The sequence below is a fragment of the Amblyraja radiata genome, chromosome 3 (genome assembly GCF_010909765.2).
Source record: "Amblyraja radiata isolate CabotCenter1 chromosome 3, sAmbRad1.1.pri, whole genome shotgun sequence".
Lineage (NCBI taxonomy): Eukaryota > Metazoa > Chordata > Chondrichthyes > Rajiformes > Rajidae > Amblyraja > Amblyraja radiata.
In genome coordinates, this window is record NC_045958.1 from 33,515,360 (window position 1) to 33,541,454 (window position 26,095).

The 26,095-nt window shown below is 41.6% G+C and overlaps 1 protein-coding gene across 1 annotated transcript in view; it reads left to right on the forward strand.

Moving 5' to 3' along the window:
• Positions 1-26,095, forward strand: part of rorb (RAR related orphan receptor B) — a 219,173-nt gene that overhangs the window by 127,295 nt on the left and 65,783 nt on the right. Inside the window, exons 3-4 of the mRNA XM_033017557.1 lie at positions 15,801-15,886; positions 22,912-23,053. Of these exons, the coding sequence (XP_032873448.1) occupies positions 15,801-15,886; positions 22,912-23,053 (228 nt within the window). The remainder of the gene's footprint in view (positions 1-15,800; positions 15,887-22,911; positions 23,054-26,095) is intronic.

A 26,095-nucleotide genomic window follows, 5' to 3' on the forward strand; every position in this document is an offset into this window, starting at 1 on the left:
ATGTGCTCTGACTTTGTTGACCATTCTCCTGTGTGGGATCTTATCCACAAATCTAGTTATCTCCCTTTATGCACACCACGGTTTTTCTGCATCTTCACGGAATAGATTTTCAAACATTTCTTCCTTTTCATGAGTCCACAGAGACTCTGGTGAAGCCTATTTTCGTTTTCTAAGTGTTCTGTCTTTACTTAATGTTGTCACTCTTTCTTGTCCCGTGTTTCGGCAGACTGGTTAGCACGCAAGAAAAGCTTTTCCCTGTACATCGGTGCACATGACAATAAACTAAATTGAAACGTACGTTCAAATTACAATGTTCTTGTGTCTGACTGTATGTGACCCATGTTTGCCCTGATTATTTTGTTTTACGTTTTGCATACCCATACAAGTTCTGATCTTGCATTCACTTATTTATGTTTCTTACCATCTTATTCTTATTGCACTTCACTTTCTTTATCAATTTCTTGTTTCTCCTTTGCTGACTTATAAAATGCTTCTAGTCCTTAGGCCTATTTCTCTACGTCTCCTCGTTTGATGTGATACTGCCTTTAATTTCTTCTGACAGCCATGGAGAAATCATTCTTCTATCATATTTTAATCCTTAAATTAATGTATCTCTGTGGAAATCTTACATTATTTTTAGACGATTAATCTATTGCGTGAAGAGTGAGAGATGCAGCTATAATGGACACATTTCTTTCAAAATAAAAACAAATCCTGATATACAAAAGACAAAGATTATCTTTGATCGGCAGCGCTGCTACCATATCCCCTCCCCCATTCCAACCCACAGACCCCCTAAATCCCAGGGCACTGGGGTCCTGTGCTACAAAAAACATAAGAACATAAAATTAGGAGCAGAAGATGACCATTTTATCTTTTGAATCTGCTTCACCGTTCATCACGTGTTGAATAAACAAAAATTGCAAAAAATCATATACGGTGGTGCAGTGGTAGAGTCGCTGCCTTTCAGCGCCAGGGTCCCAAGTTCGATCCTGACTATGGGTGCTGCCTGTATGTAGGTTTTTATGTTGTCCCTGTGACCACGTGGGTTTTCTCCAATTGCTCCCGTTTCCACCCACACTCCAAAGACGGACAAGTTTGTAAGTTAATTGGCTTTGGTAAAATTGTAAATTCTCCCTAGTGTGGTGATCGCTGGTTAATGTGGACTCGGTGGACCAAAGGGCCTGTTTCCACGCTGTATCTCTAAAGTCTAAAGTCATCACACATTCTGTATACATTCAATAGGAGCATGCTCAGTAGTGTTTGCATCTATCTAAACAAATCAGCCTGAAAAGGAGGGGATTTTAATATCCTGCGGCTTAGTGGATGTATCTAATCTGTTCTTCGTTCATCTATAGACTAATGTGTATAAATTCACTTTCTAGATTATTTGACCATTTATCTTGGACTATATGTTTCTAAAACTGAGGTTCCAAAGGTAGGGATCTTCCAGAAAGAACTCTTAAAAGAGGCTCCAACATCTTTTACAAAGAAGCAAATACATGTATCTATTATGTGAAGGAACAAATGCCTGTTGAACAACATTGAAGATGGTGAAGAAAAAGTTAACTTTTAGTTATATTTTTGGGGATGTTGGCATCAGTGGCAACACCAGCATTCACTGGTTTATTAGGTGTCATCAGAGAATGGATAAAAAACACAGACTGCAGTGGTTAATGAACCAGATGGGTGTTTAACAACAATCCAGAATTAGTGGCTTGCTTGCTCTTTTTTCAAGATCCAAACTATTAATTTGAATTCTACAGCTGCAATGGTGGGATTAGTACTCATGTCACTGGATTATTAATTTATAATCACAGTAATGTAACTACTATGCTGTGGCAGCATCGTACTCTGTACTGTGGAATTAACTGTGGAAAGACATTCTTGCCATAGAGGGAGTACAGAGAAGGTTCACCAGACTGATTCCTGGGATGTCAGGACTTTCATATGAAGAAAGACTGGATAGACTCAGCTTGTACTCGCTAGAATTTAGAAGATTGAGGGGGGATCTTATAGAAACGTACAAAATTCTTAAGGGGTTGGACAGGCTAGATGCAGGAAGATTGTTCCCGATGTTGGGGAAGTCCAGAACAAGGCGTCACAGTTTAAGGATAAGGGGGAAGTCTTTTAGGACCGAGATGAGAAAAACATTTTTCACACAGAGAGTGGTGAATCTCTGGAATTCTCTGCCACAGAAGGTAGTTGAGGCCAGTTCATTGGCTATATTTAAGAATGAGTTAGATGTGGCCCTTGTGGCTAAAGGTATCAGGGGGTATGGAGAGAAGGCAGGTACAGGATACGGAGTTGGATGATCAGCCATGATCATATTGAATGGCGGTGCAGGCTCGATGGGCCGAATGGCCTACTCCTGCACCTATTTTCTATGTTTCTAAATGGCTCATGAAGCTCCTTTGACAATGAGTGAATTAAGAATGGAATGTAACTGGTCTACATTTTAACAAAAGAACAGAAAATGCTGGAAATACTCACTGTGTAAGGCAGTATCTGTGGAAAGAGATACGAGCTATGTTAATCAATGGCTTATTGCTGGCTGCTTGGTGAGAGAATGCCATATTTTAAATGATTTGATTTAATAATTGCATGATGAAGAGGTGTGCTAAACATTGTTGATTTGCTGTTAGATGTCGAGAGATTTCCTCCCATACATAAAAGGCAGATGACCGTTCACTCAACAAATGAATTTAATTCCCAGCAAATGGCACCACCAAGTGGAGTAAAAACCTATGGCTAGCAATGTGGCTTAACCTTCACCTTCACATTCTGAAGAAGCGTCTAGGCCAGAAACGTCGCCTATTCCATGTTCTCCTGAGATGTTGCCTGAGTTACTCCAGCACTTTTTGTCTTTTCTTGGAAACCAGCATTTGCAGTTCTTTGTGTCTACATCTTTCCATTCCATGCTTTAGATTGTTAATAATTTTCAGGAGATGGGGAAAGTGAGGAAAAGCTATGCCCTTGATACTGTGCTAGACCAGTGGTGGATGAGTATCTGACTTCCTTCTTGGTCCATAAATAAAATTCATCTTTAAAAACAACCAAGACGTAAGATCTGCTCCCGAGCGTCTTCTTTGAAGTACTGATTAAGCATCTGAGTATTGTTACTCAACAAAATTGCATAATACATGACTGCAGCAAGACAAGACTGCAAGATAACACACAGTAAAATAAAAGTGAACATGTTGAATGGAAATGTTTCAAACGGCTTTCACAAACAATCTGGGTGTCACATATGTGATGAACAGCAAATTCAATAGATCCAAAAATACAATAAAACAAGTTTTCTCTTCTTGTTGATATGCATCACCATCAATTGTAGAAACCAGTCGCAGGGAAGATCAAACCAGTCGCATGGAAGATCAAAGGCTACTCCTTGTTTCCTTCATTAACGATATTGTTAAATCATCCAAAGTCCCTGCCCTTTGACAAAATTACATTCCGAATTTCTCCACAATAATGTTCTGCTTCCTGTGCAGATGTATCCATAAAGATAGTGCTAATATAAATGTGTTCAAAGTACATTGTTTTCCCACTTCTGGAGTGGTTATCTGAAGTAGTCAACAAAAAGAAATAAAAACCATTTGATGTGCGAACATCACCCCATCTGTTTGGCAGAATGATAAAAGAAAGCCACTTCCAGCTCCATGCATGCTAGCTCCTGCTTAAAAATTTCCTGAACCTGCTCAAAAGGAGCTCGGGAAATGTAAATCAACCAGCAAAAAGCAACTTCAAAACAAAATGTGCTCTGGGGCTGCTGCTTTGTTTTCTTCTGTTTGACTGTCATTTAATGCAAGTCTGTCAATTACCCTTTCAGTCATTTTCCATTTCCTTTTAGGAACTGATCCACATGGATCCCTGTTAGTCAAACTCTGCGGTATTGTCAGGCAAGTTAGAGCGACTCAGTTGACAATCTGAAAACTATTTTCATGCAATGTCACTTTGTTCCATCTTTGCACTTCTATCCATTCCCTTTTTCTGGCCAGTTTCTGAGTAATTTCCCAGTTTCTGCTTCAGGTTATTGAATCATTGTAACTACACGTTTCTTTTCTGCTTTGCGGGTCGTTTATATCAGTCTATTTCAGCATTTATTTTTAAGCCCTTTTAACTTTGTCCTGAAACTATTCTCTCCCATACATTTGTGCTATCTACAATTGTACAACTCCATATCGTTATGGCATTTTTTTTTACACTTACGGCTGTGGAGGTGAGGAACTGGATATTTTTAAATTGACGATTGACAGATTCTTGATTAGTACAGGTGTTAGGGGTTATGGGGAGAAGGCAGGAGAATGGGGTTGAGAGGGAAAATAGATCACCCATGATTGAATGGTGGAGTAGACTTGATGGGTCAAATGGACTAATTCTGCTCCTGGAACTAATTAACTTATGAACTGGGGTCTACAGAGCTTGAACTGCAGGAGAGCAGTATCTATGTCCTTCTGTTTTAATAAAGCAGGAGCCAGATTGAATAATGTAATCACAGGGTACTGCAGCAGCATGTAGCTGTGCTGTGGTCTGAACAAAATAACCAGTGTTGGAAAAGTACATTCTTCGATATAAAACTTTTACAAATATTGATTACATTGTTGTAGTTTGCTACTTGCTCCCCTTGATCACCACTGCTGGGACCATGTACAATGCCTTCTACAACCACATGGATTCTAAAATCCCCCCCCCCCCCCCCTTATACCATTGCTTGACCTTTCTTGCCACCGACATCTCTGACGAATCTTTCAATAAGTCTGCTTAACATGTCCTTACTATTGGGCAGTGACAGATGCATTCGGGATTGTAAGGGTCATGTAATCCACTTACAAGGGTGACCAGTTACACTAAAACTGTGCGGTTATCTTGCATGAAAAACACTAAGATTTTGCTTTGAAAGAAATTTTGTTTAGAAATAATATGTGGTTCATTCATATGTACCTCTGACATATAAACAATCAGAATAAAGAATTGCTGAACAAAATCTAATGGAATTGAACTACATGAATCTTTATGGACCACGTATAGCAATCACATTGAGCATTAATCATTCCTTTTGGAGAGGTAACTTTCTCCAAGGTAATCCAGGAGTCAGACTACAATATAAATTGGATATGTTTGAATTATTAACCCACAACAATGTAAAGGGTGTTGGCACTCAATAGCAGACTGAAGGGTGAATCATAATATGTCATTCATCACATTTAGCTATCATAATTCACAGCTAAAGGAGTGAATGAGGCAACAACTGTGTATGCATGAAGCCAACTTTATTTTGCCTGCATGTCTTTAAAATGTTATGTGTGAAATTTCTCAGGGTTCAAGGTCTTTCCTTAGAAGTTTCCGTAGATGGTCTGAAGCACCCCATGATAATTCAATCCCTATCCTAATATTGAAGATAGACTGTCTTCGGTATAAAGCAGCATTTGCAGTTCCTTCCCACCTATCCTAATATTCCTCTTTGACAGTCCTGCACTGTCTAATAGGTTGTTAACAAATCTAAACTTCTTGTGAAATTTAATAGCTACTTGCCTTCAAATATGAACTGCCAAGTTAAACAACCTGTTAGCAAGCCTTTACAAGTGACAATCGAAAGAGTTGTCTCTTTAACTGAGCAACCTATCAACTCATTTGAAACAGTTAAAACTATGGAAGATTATTGGGTGTCCTGATTGATACAGATCAATGAATCTTGATGCTGCGTTGATGAATTCTGCATTGAATATTGCACTTTTAAATGTATTTAGATTTCCTGCTGTCATGATCCCCTCACTAGTACATTGGAAGTTTATGCTTATGTGATTGAAGTCCAAGAGTACATGATTATGAAATGGAAAATTCAGTTCGAAAAAAATCACATTGAAACAGGACTGTTCTCCACTCACCTGAGTAGAAGCAGGTGAGAGATTGAATTAAAGAGTAGAAGTAAAAATATTAATGAGAAAATTAATATCCAATAAATAATATTTTGCCAAAAGCAGCATTGCTAATGTTTTGAATAGCTGTGACACGATGATATGTCACAGAGATGTAATTGGAGAAGTAACAAAATAAATAGGCAGATTCACTGCAATCTTTCAGAAATGACAGCACATTAATCCCCAGAGAAGAAATGGTGTGTAAAGTTGTGCACCTGTTTCTCAGCCGAAATATCGGGACCTTTAGTAATTTACACGATGCTTTCAACTCTGCCTATGAGCACATGGCATGTCCCAATTAAGTATTTTTTAATTTACATAATTTATAATGAGGACCAGTGGATTAGAGCCATGACATAGCAGACACTGTAAACTCATACTATTGTTCACCCAGGCAAGAACAATAGCTTTAATTGTGTTTAAACAGTTATTGGAAAACTGCTGACTGATCTTTGATGAAATGAGGAGTTGCATTTTACAATCTGAACAACGGTACATACTTTATTTGACGTCATCTCTCCTACAAAAATAGGAGGCTTGTATTGGTCATGTCAAATGATTGCACCACCAGAAGTAGTACAGGTGCACAACCTTTTATCCGAAAGCCTTGGGACCAGCCACTTCTCGGATTTCGGAATTTTTCGGATTTCCGAATGGAAGATTTTTAGCGTAGATTAGGTAGGTAGCGCGGGCGGCTTGAAAAGTCTGGAGCGGCTGCCTCCTCCCCGGAGACCGGGGAATCATTGTAAATCATTGCTTAAATGTTAGTCAGTTAGTTGGAGGGATTTTATGTGGTGGGGGGGGGTGAAGGGGGAAACTTTAATTCTTAGTCCCCTAACTGGTCGGAGAGGCGGGGAGCGGGCAATGCCTTACCGGGTCGCCGTGCAGTAAGCTCCGGAGCGCTGTGGCCGCCGACTCCCAACATCGCGGAGCTGGGGCTGCGGGCGTCCGGCCGCGGGCGGCGCCGGTTGGAGCTCCGACCCCGGCAACTCTACCCCTGGCCGCGCGGCGCTCCAAATCCAGCACCGCCCGTGGCCGGATGCCCGCAGCCCCAGCTCCGCGATGTTGGGAGTCGGCGGCGTCGCAGCGCTGGGATACCAGCGGGGAGCGGGCAATGCCTTACCGAGTCGCCGTGCGGTAAGCTCCGGAGCGCTGTGGCCGCCGACACACACATCGCGGAGCTGGGGCTGCGGGCGTCCGGCCGCGGGCCGCGCTGGATTTGGAGCGCCGCGCAGCCAGGGGTAGAGTTGCCGGGGTCGGAGCTACAACCGGCGCCGCCCGCGGCCGGACGCCCGCAGCCCCAGCTCCGCGATGTTGGGAGTCGGCAGCCACAGCGCTCCGGAGCTTACTGCACGGCGACCCGGTAAGGCATTGCCCGCTCCCCGCCTCTCCGACCAAGTAGGGGGCTAAGAATTAAAGTTTCCCCCTTCACCCCCCCCTCACATAAAAGCCCTCCAAACTAACTGACCAACATTTAAGCAATGATTTACAGATGTTTAAGTGTCTCCCCGGTCTCCGGGGAGGAGGCAGCCGCTACAGTAGTACAGACCTGGGTTGACCGTGGGTCGTTTCGGGTCAAGTTTGGCGCCAAACGCGAGCTTTGGTGTGCAGACGACATCCTGGAAAAAATGTCCGGTTTTCGGAGCTTTTCGGTTTCCGGAACTCCGGATAAAAGGTTGTGCACCTGTATTGTAAAAATCTTAATTTGCAGGCATTTCTATAATTGCCTGGACTGCAACCTGTCATCACCACACTGAAATTTGGGTGTGTGGAATGTGCCTCCATTGACTGCTCCTGACATCTCCATGTTTCCACAAATCCCGAATTAGACATTTCAGTTATTTTTAGGTCTCATCAAATTATACGTAGCCATTAAAGCGCCTGTCCCACTTAGGCTATTTAATAGGTGACTGGGCTGTCGCCGGGGTGTCGCCTGTATGGTAGTGAGTAGTCTTCTCAGTCGCCCAAAGAGTCGTAGCGTCTTTCTTGTTGCCGCTGGATGTTCAACATGTTCAAAAATATTTGCGGACAGTCGGCGACAGTGGGTCGACGCCAATGAGCGTAGCTTGACTTCTTCTGACGTAGATGCTGTCGTAGGTTGTCCCCAGGTGACGTAGGTTGTCGCCGGTGCTGTCTTCAGTGAATTCCATTGACGACTACCTACGTCAACTGGCGACAGGTACCGGCGACTGAATTGTCTTCAGTTTTCGCCGACAGGGTTGTAGTCTGCCACGGATGGACGTAGGTTGACTTCAGTTGTCGTAGGTTATTACCTGTGTGGTCGTATTTGCCGTAGGTGTGGTCGTAGGTGGACATCCTAATGGGTCGCCAGTGGTCGGTAGCTTGCCGTAGCTTGACGTCAACTAGGTGATAGGTTGTTGTAGCTTGTCGTGGACATTGTTGTAGGGGAGTACAGTCAGCGCTTTTACGGCGACCTGCTACGACTATGACAGTCGCCGGCAGTCACCTAAAAAATCGTAAAGTGGGACAGGCTCTTAACACTTCTATGTTCCCCAAAATAACATTCAAAACAGATGGTTTGATATCCTTTTGCTAATTAAACGAGAGTAATCATAATTTTGGACAATTTCTTTAGGAATCATTGTTCCCAGGTCCAAAGATTTAGGGAGACAAAAGTGCTGGAGAAACTCAGCGGGTGCGGCAGCATCTATGGAGCGAAGGAAATAGGCAACGTTTCGGGCCGAAACCCTTCTTCAGACTGATGAAGATTTAGCTTCAGAACTGTTGCACTTTGCACAAAGCTCCTCTACTTCCAGCAGCATATGCTTCACTGAAATACTACAGCATACTTCACAGAAGTGTCTATGTACCTGGATAAGGTTTCCCCCCGACAGTTCCAACAAAGGCACATGAGGCAGGGTAAATTTCCCCCATTGACTGTCAGAAACAGTAATAGCCACTCTATGCACTAATGCAATACAATGTTAACTTTAGGTCTTTCAGCTCTATAAGCCTTTTTCTGTGTTCACCCAGATCTGTACCTCAATTCCATTTACCTATCTTTCGTCCATATACCTCAAAATTCTTACTCAGCAAATCCATCTTTGGTTCGACATATAGCATATTTTGTGCCTATAGCAAAAGGGCCACTGCACATCCAAGATCTTCTGAGAAGAATAACAAATCTTCTTAACCTAAAAGAATGAATGGTTTCTAGTATGGAATACCTCATCTTGGGCGCAGATGCGGCGTGCACGGAGGAATTTGGAGTAGGGGATAGAGTCTTTGCAGGAAGCAGGGTGGGAAGAGGTGTAGTCGAGATAGTTGTGGGAGTCAATGGGTTTGTAAGAGATGTCAGTTAATAGTCTATTTCTTGTGATGGAGACTGTGAGATGTTGGGTTTACTCTTTTTGTTGTGTGCTATCCAGTCAGCGGAAAGACTATACTTGATTACAATCGAGCCATCCACAGTGTACATATACAGGGTAAAGGGAATAACATGCAGTGCAAGATAAAGCCCATAAAGTGTGATGAAAGGAAGTCCAATCGTCTCTAATGGGGTAGACAGTAGCTCAGGAACACTATCTAGTTGTTGATGGGATGGTTCCATTGTCTGATAGCAGCTGGAAAGAAACTATCCCTGAATCTGGAGGTGACACTCATCTTTGATTACGCTGATGGTCTTGCTGAGGCAGCGTGGTGTAGACGGAATCGATGGAAGGGAGGTACGTTTCTGTGCTTTATAATTCTATGGCTCTCTACTCTCCAGAGTTTAGAAGAATGAGAGGTGATCAGATTGAAATGCACAGAATTCCTGACAGGACAGATACAGAATTGATGACTCCCCTGGCTGGGGTAGGCACATGTTGGCATTCAGGATGAGGTTGAGAGGAAATGTTGTTACTCATGGGCAATGAATCCTTGTAGAAACAAGGAACTGCAGATGTTGGTTTACAAAAAAAGGACACAGAGTGCTGGAATAATTCAGCGGGTCAGGCAACGTGTCTGGAGATCATGGATAGGTGACATTTTGGGTCAGGGCCTTTCTTCCGACAGTGAATCCTTGGCAGTTTCTATGTAATATGTTAGGACACAGTTGCTGAGTAAATTCAAGTTTTTTAGACGTTAAGGAAATCAAGGAATATAGGGATAGTGCAGGAAAGTCATTGAATGGTGGAGGATGCGAGCGGGGAAGAATGACCTGCTCCTGCTTCTATTCTGACATCTTAAACATAGGAGATATTAAAAAAAAAGATTAACAAAATCATAATTGAAGAAAAACTTGCGTCCAGAAATAATGGAACTTAAAAGTGTTAAATGTCGGAGCAAAGAGATACATTGGGATGTATTAACAGATATCACAATGTTGCAAATGTATTTACACCTTTGATGGACAATTCACGTGCAAATTCAGCAGATCTTAAAAATAATTGGAAGGCTAGGGATGTGATAATGAGGTTAGCAAATTGACCAGCATGTTCTGGAGTTTCACAGCCTCTAACACGTCTCATAATCGAACGTATTCACTGACTAATTTGCAGATTCGCAGTGTGTGCTATTTTCCCAGCAAAACCCGACCTACCACTTCTCTCAAATATTGACACATGTTTGCACCTGTACCTTAATTGCTCAGGTGCAGCGCAAAGCTCACTGTGTTTTGAGTCCATACGTTTGGTCGATGGACTTGCTTGCAATTGTCTAGTTGCAGATTTCACTGTAGGTTAAACACATCTCACTGCTTTCATTACACAAATGTACCATTGGAGGGATATCTGTAAAGAAAATAAGTTTACAGAAGTGTTTTCTCCAAAGCTATCCTCTCTGCAAATGGCAGTTAAAGGGACAGAAATTGAATTGAAAGCAGCAGTGAGGGTAAAATTCTCCAGGCACCCCCATCTTATTATTATGCGAATGGTACAGTCCATCTCCTTAATAATTCTTCCTTTTTAATGCTATTATGGTATAGCGCTGGCTGTCAAGAGGATCATATTTGTCTGTCAAGGAGGGACTGGTATTTTATGCCATTGTTCTTACTGATAGCAAGTGTCAGACACATCAGAAGATGAAAACTGAAGTTATAAGTAAGTAGAGGACTTTGCATCAAAGATTTATGTAGAATTTAGGTTATATTAATACAGGTGTTTAGAAGGTATAGCTAAATGGATTATTTTCTAATAGACATGGATTGAGTCATATTGTTATTTGCACGCTTTTATTCTATTTGTTTTTGTCCATCCATCAATTAGTATTGTTCATAAAGCCAATAGATTTTAAAAAATGATCATATTCATTCAGTTCTCTTACCCATGTTATACCATATCCCTAACTTCATTCAATAAAATGTAAGTTGAGGAGACAGTATTTACATTCTTCCTTAAATATTAAATAAGTGCAGTCATAGATTTCATGGCAAACATTGTGTATTAAACTGCATTTTGATGCGGGCCTGAGGTGGGCAAAGGTATTTAGGATTAGATTTTAATCTGTTTAAAAGAAGAGTGCTGTGTCAGCAGAAACAGATTGTGTTTCCTTTTAAGCTGTGGCCATTTATTTTTATTACATTTGTGACATACTGAGATTACAAAAGATGGTTAAAAAGTGATTTTGTTTCAGTTAATACTATCTAAATCTGATTGAATCACACCGCTTCAATCTAGACCTGTAATGGTATGTATTTTGCAGTGAAGTTTTCTTCATGAAAAAGTATTTAGCAAACTTTTTGTTAATTTTTTCAGATATTTGTTGTGGTTTAAAAAAACACTTTAAAATATAGCATCTCCCCAAATAACATATTTTTCTTGCAATTTATACCTGTTCCTACTCTCCTTTCTTTCAGAAGGAATATTAGGTTTTTACTAAATGCTTCGGTGTGAAAACTAAGCCTCTAAAAATATATATTTTTTTGCCTTTGCGTCCAAAGAACAGGTAAAAATAAATACTTACAACAACAAATGAATCAAGATTTTAAAATATGATTCCTTAATTTCACTAAACAATTATTTAACCTTGTGTGACCTTTTGGAAAGGCTTGTGAAAGCAATTTGCATATTACAGCAGTCCTGTAGAATGTAATAGGTGACTGGAATACTAAACACCTTTTTCTTTGTACACCAACAAATTTATAATTGCAAGAATTAAATGGTCCCAGTTATCTGCAGTCCAACGAGATGATGTCAGGACAACCCTAATTAGCCCATCCATTTCTAGTTTGGTCATAATGTCACCTTGTTCTGTTGTTTCACTTAGTCCCATTGATGAGGTGATTTAATGAGATATTGTCTGTGTTGTATTGATAAGAAGCAAATGCCATTACAATAGTTGAAGCCTCATCTAGAAAATTGGCATTATGATTTGGTTCTATGTAGTGTAAAGTAGGCAGTTCCCAGTTATTTTATTTTGGCCTATGTTGTAGGTGAAGTTGTCGAGATTTCTCTCCTTAATCACCCCTCTGAAAACGACTGTATTATCTTGGCTTGTCTTTGTGTAATCAAACCCCCATCTCCGTCCCGTACCTCCATCCCTCCCCCCCGCTGATCCCGCCAACCCCACCCCAAAGCCCTTATGAAACAGCTTGCAATATTTCCCTGCATTTAGAGCACTCAATAAATGCAAGTCGTTCCCTGGACTTGTTTGAAAGATAAACAGATGAGATTTGTCAGAGGCATTTGTACTCAAAATCAGAGTTTCAAAGAAGACTGGTAAAAAAATATTGATCTCTGACAGATTATCAAATTTAGTGCACGATATCTTTGGACAGGAGAGAAGAGAAATAATGTTCACACTGTAATATCAAGACTATTATTCATTACATTGACAGGAACAAGAACTAAATTGTAAGTTTCTGATAAATTTGGTATTGTTTGGTATTTTCTTTTTGTTTCATGTTATATATCACTATTGTACCTGATATTTTACATACTGCATCTTGTTTGTGAGTTCTGTTAACACTGCCCTTTGCCCTGGGCACTAGCAGTAATTTTTAACAGAGCTGGGAATAAATTAAAACAGGGAGAATGTCAAGCAAGGCTTTGTTAGGAAAGAAAAGTGGGCAAGTAACTGGCTGAGGTGTCAACGGAGGAGCACCTTAGGACCAGTGACCACAATCCTATTCATTTCAGAAGCATTGTGGAACATGGTAGGACTGATCCACAAGTTAATGTTCTAAACTGGTGCAAGGATAACTTTAATGACATTAGACAGGAACTTGCAAAGATTTATTGGAAGAGGTTGTTAGCAGGTGAAGGGATGCTGACACGTGGAGGCTTTTAAAAGTGAGATAGGATAGATTCAGAGCTAGAATCATCCTGCCGGAATGATGGCCAGGCTGGCTGGATTAGGGAAGGTACACAAAAATGCTGGAGAAACACAGCGGGTGCAGCAGCATCTATGGAGCGAAGGAAATAGGCGACGTTTCGGGCCGAAACCCTTCTTCAGACTGATCAATTAGGCTGGATTAGGGATGCAGGTTAACGGGATATTGAGGCTCGAGTCAGGAAAAAGAAGTAGGCATGTGTCAGGGGTGGGGAGCTGGGATCAAGCTAGTCCCATGAAGAGAATAAGGCAGGAAGGAGTACGTTTAAGCATGACATTAGGGGAGTAGAAAGGGAACATATGATATCCCTGACAAATAAGATAGAGCAGAATCTGAAAATGTTTGCTGCGTATATTAAGAACAATATCATAACTAGGAAGAAATAGGTCCGCTGAAGGTTCAGTATGACAATCTATGGGAGGAGCCATTGGAGATGGGCGAGATCTTATCTGAGCACTTTTACCTTTATTATGTTGTGGAAGCTAGTGTATTCGGGGAAGAGAGAAATGATATCCTGAGGCATAGAGGCATAGAGGTATTTCCATAAAAAGACAGGCCCTTCAGGCCAACCTGCCTACGCTGACCAAAATGCCCATCTACATTAGTCTCACCTGCCTGCATTTGGCCTATATCCCTCTATACCTATCTATCCATGAACCTGTCCTTTTTTGTAAACATTGTGATAGTACCTGCCCCAACTACCCCACCTGGCAGCTTGTTTCATAGACCTACCACCACTTTGTTCAGGTCACAACATACACAGTGAATGGCAGGGCTCGCAATAGTTTATTGAATACTAAGAACTTAGGATACAAGTACATACTTCCTTAAAAGTGGTGACACAGGTAAGACAGAGTGCTGAAGGCTGTTCTTGCCTTCATCAACTGAGGAGTAAAGCATTTGGGACGATTTGTAACAATGGAACAAATTCTTGGTTTGGACTGCCTTTTCTATTGTATATATTTCAGATTGCTATGCTATAGGAATGATGTAATTAAGCTAAGATGGGTGTGCAAAATATTTACTGGACTGGGGGGGCTTGGGTTACAAGAAGAGATTGGATAAGTTTGGACTGTTTTTCCTGGTGTGGATAAGGCTGAGAGGTGACCTTACAGAGGATTGGAAAATTAAGTGGGATATAGATAGGGTAGACCTTCCAAGTCTTTTTCCCAGGGTAGGCGAGTCTAAAAGTAAAAGGGCATAGGTTTGTGAGAGGGGAAAGATTCACTGGGGTCATGAGGGGCAAGTTTCTAACACAGAGGATGGTGTGTATAGGGAATGAGCTGCCATAGGAAGTGATGGGGGAGGTGCAATTACAATGTTTAAAAATATATTTGGAGAGATACATGGATAGAAAAGGTTTAGAGGGATAAGGTCCAAATGCAGGCAAATGGGATTAGGATGGAGAGGTATCCTTGGCAGCATGGACTAGTTGGGCAATAGGGCCTGTTTCTGTTTGGCATAACTCAATTAAGCTGTGACATGATAGGAGCAAAGTTTAAAGGAGACATGCAAGGCCATTTTTGTAACGAGAGGGTGATGAGTGTTCAGAACATGCTGCTAAGGATGATAGTGGAGGCAGATAGTCTGCCTCCACTTTTTTTAGAAGTTTTTAGGTACACGGATATGCTAGGAATGGTGGGATATGGGTCATGTGCAGGCAGATGCGATGTTTACCTTGGCATTGTATTCGACACAGATATTGTGGGCCAAAGAGCTTGCTCCTGTGCTTCGGTGCTTTGCTATGTTCTATGAATCTATGAAAACTATTTTTAATCCCGTGAAACATTTCACTCCAATCGTGGCAATTTTTAATTATGTTTTGTTAGGAAAAGAAGGAGAATAAATCTGTCTATGAGTGTGGCTGTTAAGCTGTTGGGAGCAAGTCGTTGTAACACTCCTCCAGTACTGTATATGGAATTGAAGGAAATAAATAACTTGCTTTTCTGTAAAATATATTTTAACCCAACTCCAGTTAGTTATCAGTCAGGAAGCATTGACTGAACACATCTGCAGAAGCATATGTCATCCTCACTTAAAAATCAATAAATATTTTTGTGTTAGAGCTAAACGTGAAGTTTAGTACATGAAAAATTTAATTGTAATGTGATGATCCACAAAGATTGATTGCTTTCTGAAAATGCAGGGTAATAAAGGTATAATAATAGGCTTAATGGTGCTCTAACTGACACGTGAACATATGGCTGAAAATACTACAAGGGTCTCCGCACCAGTGCACCACTGGTGCTTCTTGAAACACATCTTAAATTTTGGGAACAATTCTCAGTTGGAAACAAATGTGTTATTAACGTGCAAGTATTCTCACTCCTGAATTTCAGTCGTGGAGAGTAGCCACGAGGGCAGGAAGTTACCTGGTGTAACCACAGAAGTTTATCGTATAAAGGGGACTTCAATTGGATTGCTTTTATATAATCAGCTTCAGGAGGATAAAATGAAAATGCTTCCACTGGATATTTCTGGATATTACATCTTTCACATTACTTGTTTTGATAATGATGAGGTGTTGTCAATGATGCAACCTCTGTCTTTCTGTCTACCATTGATCTATGCAGAATTGCTAACACATATTTACACTTTTTCTGTAGCTCAAATTGAAGTGATACCTTGCAAGATCTGTGGTGATAAATCCTCAGGGATCCACTATGGAGTCATCACTTGTGAAGGCTGTAAGGTAAGATGACAATTTTTTTTAATGTACTTAATAGCAAACTGATGTGCTAATCTATGTTTCAGCAAGATTTAACAGTAATAGTGTGCTTCAGATTGACACAAAGTGCTGTAGTTCAAGTTCAAGTCCAAGTGAGTTTATTGTCATGTGTCCCTGTATAGGACAATGAAATTCTTGCTTTGCTTCAGCACACAGAACATAGTTGGCATTTACTTCAAAACAGATCAGTGTGTCCATATACCATGATATAAATATATACACACATGAATAAATAAACTGATAAAGTGCAAATAACAGTTAATGGGTTATTAATAATCAGAGTTTTGTCCGAGCCAGGTTTAATAGCCTGATGGCTGTGTGGAAGTAGCTATTTCTGAACCTGGTTGTTGCAGTCTTCAGGCTCCTGTACCTTCTACCTGAAGGTAGCAGGGAGATGAGTGTGTGGCCAGGATGGTGTGGGTCTTTGATGATACTGCCAGCCTATTTGAGGCAGCGACTGCGATAAACTGCAATAGTAACTCATTGGGTCAGGCAGCATCTCTGGTGAAAAAGCAATAGGTGATTGAGGCCAGTTCATTGGCTATATTTAAGAGGGAGTTAGATGTGGCCCTTGTGGCTAAAGGGATCAGGGGGTATGGAGAGAAGGCAGGTACAGGATACTGAGTTGGATGATCAGCCATGATCATATTGAATTGCGGTGCAGGCTCGAAGGGCCGAATGGCCTACTCCTGCACCTATTTTCTATGTTTCTATGTGACCTTTTGGGTCGGGACCTTCTCCAGAGATGCTGCCTGACCCCTTGTGTTACTCCCTCACTTTGTGTCTATCTTTGGTATACCATACATCACAACATTTTCTATGTTTCTATGTTCCCCATGGCCTATTGTTCGGTACACTGGGCATTATCACATGTGGCTAATTGAGAATTAAAATACAACCACATTCATGCTATGGCCAAGAATGCACACCAAAGCCTCTCCTACCTCAGAGAACTAAGGGAGTTCAGCACATCTCCAATGACTCTTACCAACCTACAGATGCACTGTAGAAAGCATACTTTCAGAATGCATCATAGCTTAGTTTGGCAACAGTTCTGCCCAAGATAGCAACAAATTGCAGAGAGGTGTTGATGTAGCCCAGTCTATCACATTCGTGGTGCATGTAACTGAAATTAGTGCATGTAAATAAAATGATGTGATTATAGTTATACCAATGATATGTTACAAATTCTTTTTAGCCGAATTAGTCCAAATTCGAACTTAATGACTTAGTCATCCACTTCAGATTTCTGTTATATAAGTACCTGAATCCACCAGCTAATGGTATCTTCATAAGGAGGGTAGGAAACTAAAGCAGATTCATTACTTTTCAAATGATCATAGTAGCAAGAAACATTATGGAATCACTCCAGAGGCACTTGTGTTACACACTGTTTTATTTTGAAGAAGGCTTCAATGTAAGTTCATAGTACATGTAGGAATATCAATATTCCAAGATTAATTAATAGAAATAATGTTTCATGCAAACCTACCACTGTTCTATTCGGCATGATTGGTTGAACTCCTTGTTTGATACATTGATCAAATTGTAATTAATTTCCCGTACCTTTAACGAGCAGCTTGATCCTTTTCATCTCAATTCACTTTTACTTTACTTCCTTTGCAGCTCTATTCAGTCTCATCTCACTGACTAATTTATCACGTTCTTAAGGGTACCGATGTCATCATTGAATTTAGAGAAAGAAAGCTCTTTAATCTCTGTGAAGGTGCTGATATTTCTCTGTCTGTTCAGGTTTAAATGGAATAGCTGATGGTTATTGGCAGTCAGATGCCCTTTTCAAAGCCGGATTTTAGCTTTAGTCTCAATACGCTTGATGGTATTTTTATTTATTCCTTTTGCAACCCGTGCCCCAACCAGACATAACACAGTTGTAACTCCACAGCTCATGTATTATGCAGTCAGATCATAACTTGTGAAAGATGGCATTATCCTATCCTTTATATCTTTTGCATGATGTCGACAATCCAAGACTTGTTTTGTGTTGTGTTCACACCTAAGCAATGCAGCTGGCAAGTGTCCTGATAATTGAATCTACTGCTTAAAATGTAAAACCTGGGTTATCAGCAGCCAGTATTCTTTCACTGAGAAAATGACAGACACGTTAGTTATGATTCTGACAGTTCCATAGAACGGATAAAAACAGCATTTTACCAGGCTAATGAAGAATTAATTCTTTGCAAATAAGGAGAATCATTATTTTAATCAGATCAGCTTTATATTTTCCTTTGCATCAGTTTATCTGCACCTGTAAATAAAACTGCTCAATGCCATAATTAATCCACTGTCTATAATGATAGAGACTGATAGATGTTTAGACAGTAAATCAAAGAATATGGGTTAGTGATGCTGATTTAAAAGATTAGCCTTGATTTTATTGTTGGCAAAGCAGACACGAAGCGCCAAATGACCCTTTTCCGCTTTTTCTTATGTTCTGCATATGTATTAAGTTCTCATTCTGTTTCTTTCATCCAGATTTTAACCAATGCATGTAAATCATAGTCATAGAGCTGTACAGCAGAGGAACAGGTCCTTCAGCCCATTTTGTACACATTGACAATATTGGGCTCATCCCATTTGCCTGCATTTGGTCCATAGCCCGTTAAACCTCTTCTCCCTATATATCTGCCCAAATGTCTTTTAAAAGTTGTAATTGTATCCATTTCTATAGTTTCCTACGGCATCTCATTCTGGGTACAGACCACCCTCTGAGTGAAAAGATTTCCCATGAGATCCCTCTTAAATATCTCCCCGCACACTTTAAGCCTAAGTCCTCCAATTTAGAATCCACTAGCCTGGGAAAAAGATTATTTAAGAGAGGCAACAAGGACAAACCAAGGAACTACAGGTTGGTGAGCTTGAGAATAGGAAGCTAAGAGGCAACCGTGAGGCGGTGTAAAAGATCATGAGGCTCACCAACCTGTAGCTCCTTGGCTGTCCTTGTTGCCCTTCCTAAATAATGGCACAAAATTTGACATCCATAAGATGGACAATAGGTTCAAATCAGACCTGTTCTAAATCTCATAAAAATGAGTCTCCATTCCAGACAAAGGAAATGAGAATTGTGTGGGCTATAAATTCATGCCCAACATAAACCCATCCTTCTTCCCTTTTAACCATATAACCATATAACAATTACAGCACGGAAACAGGCCATCTCGACCCTTCTAGTCCGTGCCGAACACATAATCTCCCCTAGTCCCATATACCTGCGCTCAGACCATAACCCTCCATTCCTTTCCCATCCATATAACTATCCAATTTATTTTTAAATGATAAAAAGGAACCTGCCTCCACCACCTTCACTGGAAGCTCATTCCACACAGCTACCACTCTCTGAGTAAAGAAGTTCCCCCTCATGTTACCCCTAAACTTCAGTCCCTTAATTCTCAAGTCATGTCCCCTTGTTTGAATCTTCCCTACTCTCAGTGGGAAAAGCTTTTCCACGTCAACTCTGTCTATCCCTCTCATCATTTTAAAAACCTCTATCAAGTCCCCCCTTAACCTTCTGCGCTCCAAAGAATAAAGCCCTAACTTGCTCAACCTTTCTCTGTAACTTAGTTGCTGAAACCCAGGCAACATTCTAGTAAACCAGGCAACATTCTAGTAAACCAGGCAACATTCTAGTAAACCAGGCTTTTGGCAGATTAGGTTAAAGATGGAACATGGGTGGCATGGTGGCGCAGCGGTAGAGCAGCTGCCTTATAGCGGCAGAGATCCAGGTTGGATCCTGACTATGGGTGCTGTCTGTGTGGAGTTTGTACGGTCTCCCTGGGATGTGTGGGTTTTCTCTGGGTGCTCCGGTTTCCTCCCACACTCCAAAGGCATACTGTTTTGTAGGTTAATTGGCTTTGGTAAAGTTCTAAGTTGTCCCTAATGTGTGTGTAGGATAGTGTTAGTGTATGGGGATCGCTGGTCGGCGTGGACTCGGTGAGCCAAAGGGCTTGTTTCCGCACTCTAAACTAAATGAAACTAAATGGATCTGACAGACAATGAAATTAAATGTTTATGAAGGAACTGCAGATGCTGGAAAATCAAAGGTAGACATAAATGTTGGAGAAACTCAGCGGATGAGGCAGCATCTATGGAGCAAAGGAAATATTCAACGTTGGACTATTTAACTATAGATTGTCTATCTAGTAGACTTGTATTTACTGTTATCTGGCATTTTTAATTGCCCATAATTTCTGAAGAATAAAGTCTTCAATTTGACTTAAATTTGATTTACTTCAACCAGGACAAAACTGGGAAATAGTAATATTTTAACACATGCTATACATTTGTCTCAGCATTTCATAAGTGGTGTTGCTGGAGAGGATGGAGGGGAGGAGAGACTGCATGTTGTGTGCAGATCACGCTTGTAGCATTTGTCATATTGTTGGGTGGATTGCAGTGTTGGGGCCGGGATGGACAATACATTTGAGGCATAGCATTTCTGAAGCAAATGAATATTTCAGCAAAGCCTGCCAGCTATGGATCAGTATGATAAACACTTAACCCAGAAGAACTGTAGTAAATGACAAATTAAATCAAGAGAATATATTTTAAAAACAGTGACAAACAGTTTTTTTAATATACGGTGCAGCGAAGCAACCTTCCTTTTTCTGGCCTTTTTAAGAAAGTTATTCTCTGATGTTCTGAATCAACATTATGCACGATCTCTGGTGTAAGAAGGAACTGCAGATGCTGGTTTAAACCGAAGATAGACACAAAAAGCTGCAGTAACTCAGCGGGACAGGCAGCATCTCCAAAGAGAAGGAACGGATGACGTTTCGGGTCTGAAAAAGGGTCCCGACCCGAAACGTCACCCATTCTCTCTCTCCAGAGATGCTGCCTGTCCCGCTGAGTTACTCCAGCTTTGTGTGCCTGCATGATCTATAGTTCTCGCCCTGCCCAGCCAAGTCTTAGAATGACCACTGGAATCCTGTATATGACAGAGAACCCTGAGTTCCCTACCTGAAAAATATATTTTCTCCCACTACCCATTGGCACAGAGGCACAGCTATGAGAGCTGCTGCCTCATAATTCCAATGACCTGGGTTTAATCCTGACATTCAGTGCTCTTTTGTGGAGTGTTCATGTTCCCCTTGTCCACTGGATGCTCTAATTTCCTCCCACATCCCAAGAATGTATAGTTTGCTGGGTTGGTTGCTACTGTAGATTGTCCCTGGTTTATATGTAAGTGGGAATCTCAGGGGGAGTTAATAGTAGAACAGGTTACAGAAATTGTTACTGGAGGAATGGGATTTTTCTGTGAGTCAACGTGAACAAAAATGACTTCATGTCACATCATAAGGAAGTAACTTCCTCTTCATTGTCAGTGGTAAGATGTATCATTTTCCAAATGCTGTTGCTCCATTTTCACTGGTAAGCCTCTACTCTATACCGATGACTGCATACCGACCCACAGCACGAACACCATCATTAAATTTGCAGATGACACGACAGGGGCTGATCACTGAGGGCAATGAGTCAGCTTACAGTGAGGAGGTACAAAGGTTAATAGGCTGGTGCTCAGAGAACAACTTAGCACTCAATACCAAGAAACCAAAAGAGCTCATCATTGACTTCAGGAAGAACCGAAACGTCAACTTCGCTCAGTTCGCAATAACCAACCTGATCTCCCGGTGGCTCAAGACTTCAACTCTCCCTCCCATTCCGAATCCGACCTTTCTGTCCTGGGCCTCCTCCATGGCCAGAGTGAGTCCCATCGTAAATTGGAGGAGTAGCACCTCATATTTCGCTTGGGTAGTTTACACCCCAGCGGTATGAACATTGACTTCTCCAATTTCAGGTAGTCCTTGCTTTCTCCCTCTTTCCGCTCCCCTTGCCAGCTCTCCCACAGCCCGCTGTCTCCGCATCTTCCTTTCTTCTTCCCGCCCCCCCCACCCCCACATCCGTCTGAAGAAGGGTCTCAACCCGAAACGTCACCTATTCCTTCACTCCATAACCCGCTGAGTTTCTCCAGCATTTTAATCTACCTTCAGGAAGAAGCAGGGTGACTATCCCCCATTGCACATAAACGGAGAAAGAGTGGACAGTCTCCAGTTTCAGGTTCCTGGGCACCCACATCTCAGCAGATCTTAGGTGGTCAACTAACACGCACTCCCTGGTAAAGAAGGCACAACAAGGGCTTTACCTCCTAAGATCACTCAGGAAAGTCAACTTGCCACAACAGCTGCTAGTGTCATTCTGCCGTTGCTCCATAGAGATTGTTCTGACACGTGGCATCCTGGTGTGGTATGGCAACAGTTCTGTGGCTGACAAGAAGGCTGTGCAGAGAGTCATCAACACAGCCCAGAAGATCACCAACACACACCTGCCTGCCCTGGAAGAGATCTATAGCTCTCGTTGACTGCGAAAGGCATCACTCATCCTAAAGGACTTATCTCATCCCGCACATCACTTGTTTGCCCCTCTGCCCTCGGGAAAGTGTTACAGGTCCATTAAATCACACACCACAAGATTAACAAACAGTTTCTACCCCAAGGCCATCACCTGTCTGAACTCTGCACTGAATACACACCCCCCATAGCCAATATTTTGTTCTGCTATAACACTATACTGTGGAGTATTGCACATTATGACTTGACTTGAAGTTCTTCTTGCCGTTATTATTTGTCATTATTATTTATCTGATACGTTGGAGCTCCGCTTGGGCAGTGCGCCTGAAATTTCATGTATGTATTTACAATGACAATAAAGTGTATTATTATTATTATTATTATCAAAGTCTTTTCCTCTTATTTCCACTAATTGTGCAAGTCAGTATAAAAATTGATTTAAAAGCACGTGTTTATTGTTAACCCTCATACATTGAAGTGCTTACTTTAACTCAGAGGAAACAGTTCCAATACTGGTTCCACAGACAACAAATTGGAACATTAATAGAGTGAAATCCGTCTTCAGGTAAGAAAAGCATCAAAGTAAACTCAAACGTATTATGACCAACAATTCTCTTTTTGTCTTAGGGATTCTTTAGGAGGAGTCAACAGAATAATGCTTCTTACTCCTGTCCACGACAGAGAAACTGTTTAATTGATCGGACTAATAGGAATCGATGTCAGCATTGTCGACTGCAGAAGTGTCTCGCCCTTGGAATGTCTCGTGATGGTAAGAACAAGAGATATTAAGATTCAGTTTTACATCGAAAGAGATAATGATCACATCTTTCTGGAAGTTATACCAGAGTGACACCAGGCTCAATCGATCTGGGACAGGAACTAATTGACAATGTAATAAATGAAAAGTAATGTTGGATCAACAAGAACTCACCTTTGTGACGACCTTTGAAAGTAATATACGAAGAAGTGGATCAGCTGTTTGAGATGAAGGTTTCAACCTTTGAATTCTAATTAATCATCCTAAAATTCAAAGTTGTAAAGAAAATGACAAAATGGGGGTGAAATCAACTGTGCAACCACCAAAAAGTTTGAGGGCAGATATAGTGTTATGGTCAGGGTGTTCAAGAAGGAACTGCAGATGCTGGAAAATCGAAGATACACAAAAATGCTGGAGAAACTCAGCGGGTGCAGCAGCATCTATGGAGCGAAGGAAATAGGCAACGTTTCGGGCCGAAACCCTTCTTCAGACTGCTAGGGGGTGGCAGGGAGAAGGAAGGAAAAAGGAGGAGGAGGAGCCCGAGGGCTGAGGAAGGGGAGGAGACAGCAAGGGCTAACAAAATTGGGAGAATTCAATGTTCATGCCCGCAGGATGCAGACTCCCCAAGCGGAATATGAGGTGCTGTTCCTCCAATTTCCGGTGTTGCTCACTCTGGCCATGGAGGAGACTCAGGACAGAGAGGTCGGACGGGGAATGGGAGGGGGAGTTGAAGTGCTGAGCCACCGGGAGGTCAGGTAGGTTCTTGCGGACCGAGCGGAGGTGTTCGGCGAAACGATCGCCCAGCCTCCGCTTAGTCTCACCGATGTAGATCAGCTGACATCTAGAGCAGCGGATGCAGTAGATGAGGTTGGAGGAGATACAGGTGAACCTCTGTCGCACCTGGAACGACTGTGTTATGGTCAGTTAGTCAGCGGATAGTGTATTTTATTGAATTGATGGTGCCTTGGGAGAACTTAGTGGATCGGGCTTATGAAAGGAAAATGCTTAGCTACGTAGAGTTGGCAGCAGTGAGGATAGAGAGCAAGAGCACGTCCAGTAGAGGAGGGTTGTAGAGGTTTCATAGCGAGATCGACCACATTGCTAATCGGAGAGCTAGGAATACGCAAACAGAGTTTGTATCAGGTTGTAAAGGAAATGTCAGAGGCAGCTGAACAAGGCGGATTTGGTGGAGAAAAAACAGTGTCAGTTGCGGATAGAATGGTAAAAATTTAATGGGTGGCATTTGTATTTCTTTGTAAGTGTATTCTGTGTAAGTGTATCCCAGTTTTATATGTAAGGTTGATATTTGTCACGCTACGATTATTTAATGATGGGTTAGAATAAGTGTAAGACAGGATGCAAGTGTTTAGCATGTGTTTGAGTAAATTAATCATTTGTAGTTTCCTTTATTTAGTAAGTACTGGTAGCATAGGTGGTGAGAGCAAGTATTGATGGTATTGGCACCAGAACTAACTCTTGAGCCTTTCCGATGTGTTATGGGCCTAACTGAACAAAACCAATGAAGAGAGGTGCTCACTTGATAATCCCAATGATATACTGGCATCTACTTGATCAGTTTTTGTGTGCTTTTTAACATGTAGATAGCTTATTATTGCATATGGAGATAGTTATTGTCCTTAGCATAAGTGTGTTTAAGCAGCTTAGATACTTTGAATTTAGACTTGGTTGAGTGCTTATCCTGGTATTATAGACCGCCAGGCTCTTTGGAGCATACTATCAAGGTACGGTTGCCACGACAAGTACATCAGAATACTGAGGCTTCTACATGATGGCATGTCGGTCACAGTGCTCAGCAACTGCGGCTCTGAGTCCGAGCCCTTCACTGTGGAAATGGGGGTCAAACAGGGATACATCACCGCACCCACCCTGTCTATCATCTTCATTGCTGCCGTACTTCACCTCATTTGGTGAAGAGCTGCCACAGGGGATCCCAATCCTCTACAGAACTGACGGTGGGCTGTTCAACCTTAATAGGTTGAAGGCCAAGAGCAAAGTACGTGGACGATTGCGCAATTGCAGCACACTAAAGGCTCAAACAAAACTGCTGGTCTACAGAGCCGTTGTTCTCCCCACCATGTTGTATGGAGCCGAGTCATGAACCACCTACGGTCCATGACCTGAGCACCTGAGAGCCCAGGAACAATATCATCAAAGATCCTTAAGAAAGATTCTGAGCTGGGAGGACAAACGCACCAACATCAGCGTTTTGAAGGAAGCCAACATGACCAGCATCACCACCTCAATAATGCAGCACCAACTTCGATGGACTGGCCATGTCATCCGCATGTTCAACACACGTCTCCCTAAAAAATAATTGCCTCTCGGTTTCCTATTAAATCTTTCCCACCTCACCTTAAACCTATGTCCTCTGGTTCTCTATTCCCCTACTCTGGGTCAAAGATACAGTTCATTTACCCATCTATTCTTATCATGATCATATACACCACTATAAAATCACCCCTCATCCTCCTGCACTTCAAGCAACAAGGTCCTAGTCTGTTCAACCTCTTCCTATAGCTCATGACCTTGAGTCCTGACAACATCCTCATAAATCTTTTCTGCACCCTTTCCAGCTTAACATTATCTTTCCTGTAACAGGGTGACCAAAACTGAACACAATACTCTAAATGTGGCCTCATCAATGTCCTGTGCAACTGTAACATGACTTCTCAACATCTACACTAAGTACTTTGACTGATGCAGGCCAATGTGCTGAAAGCTTTCTTGACGCCCCCATCTACTTGTGATGCCACCTTCAAGAAACTATGTGTTGAGTTGAGTTTAATTTATTGTCACGTGTACCAAGATACAGTGAAAAGCTTTTGTCAAATGCTAACCAGTCAGCAGAAAGACAGTCCATTATGTATCTGCACTCCTAGATCTGTCTGCTCTACAACATTCCCCAGGGTGTTGATATTCACTGTGTAAGTCCTGCCCTGGTTTGACTTCCAGCTACACCTCTAATATAATTCCTGGGTGGAAATCTGCCTCCCTTACCTGCTATAGCCAACTTACTGTGTGCAATACTTGAAA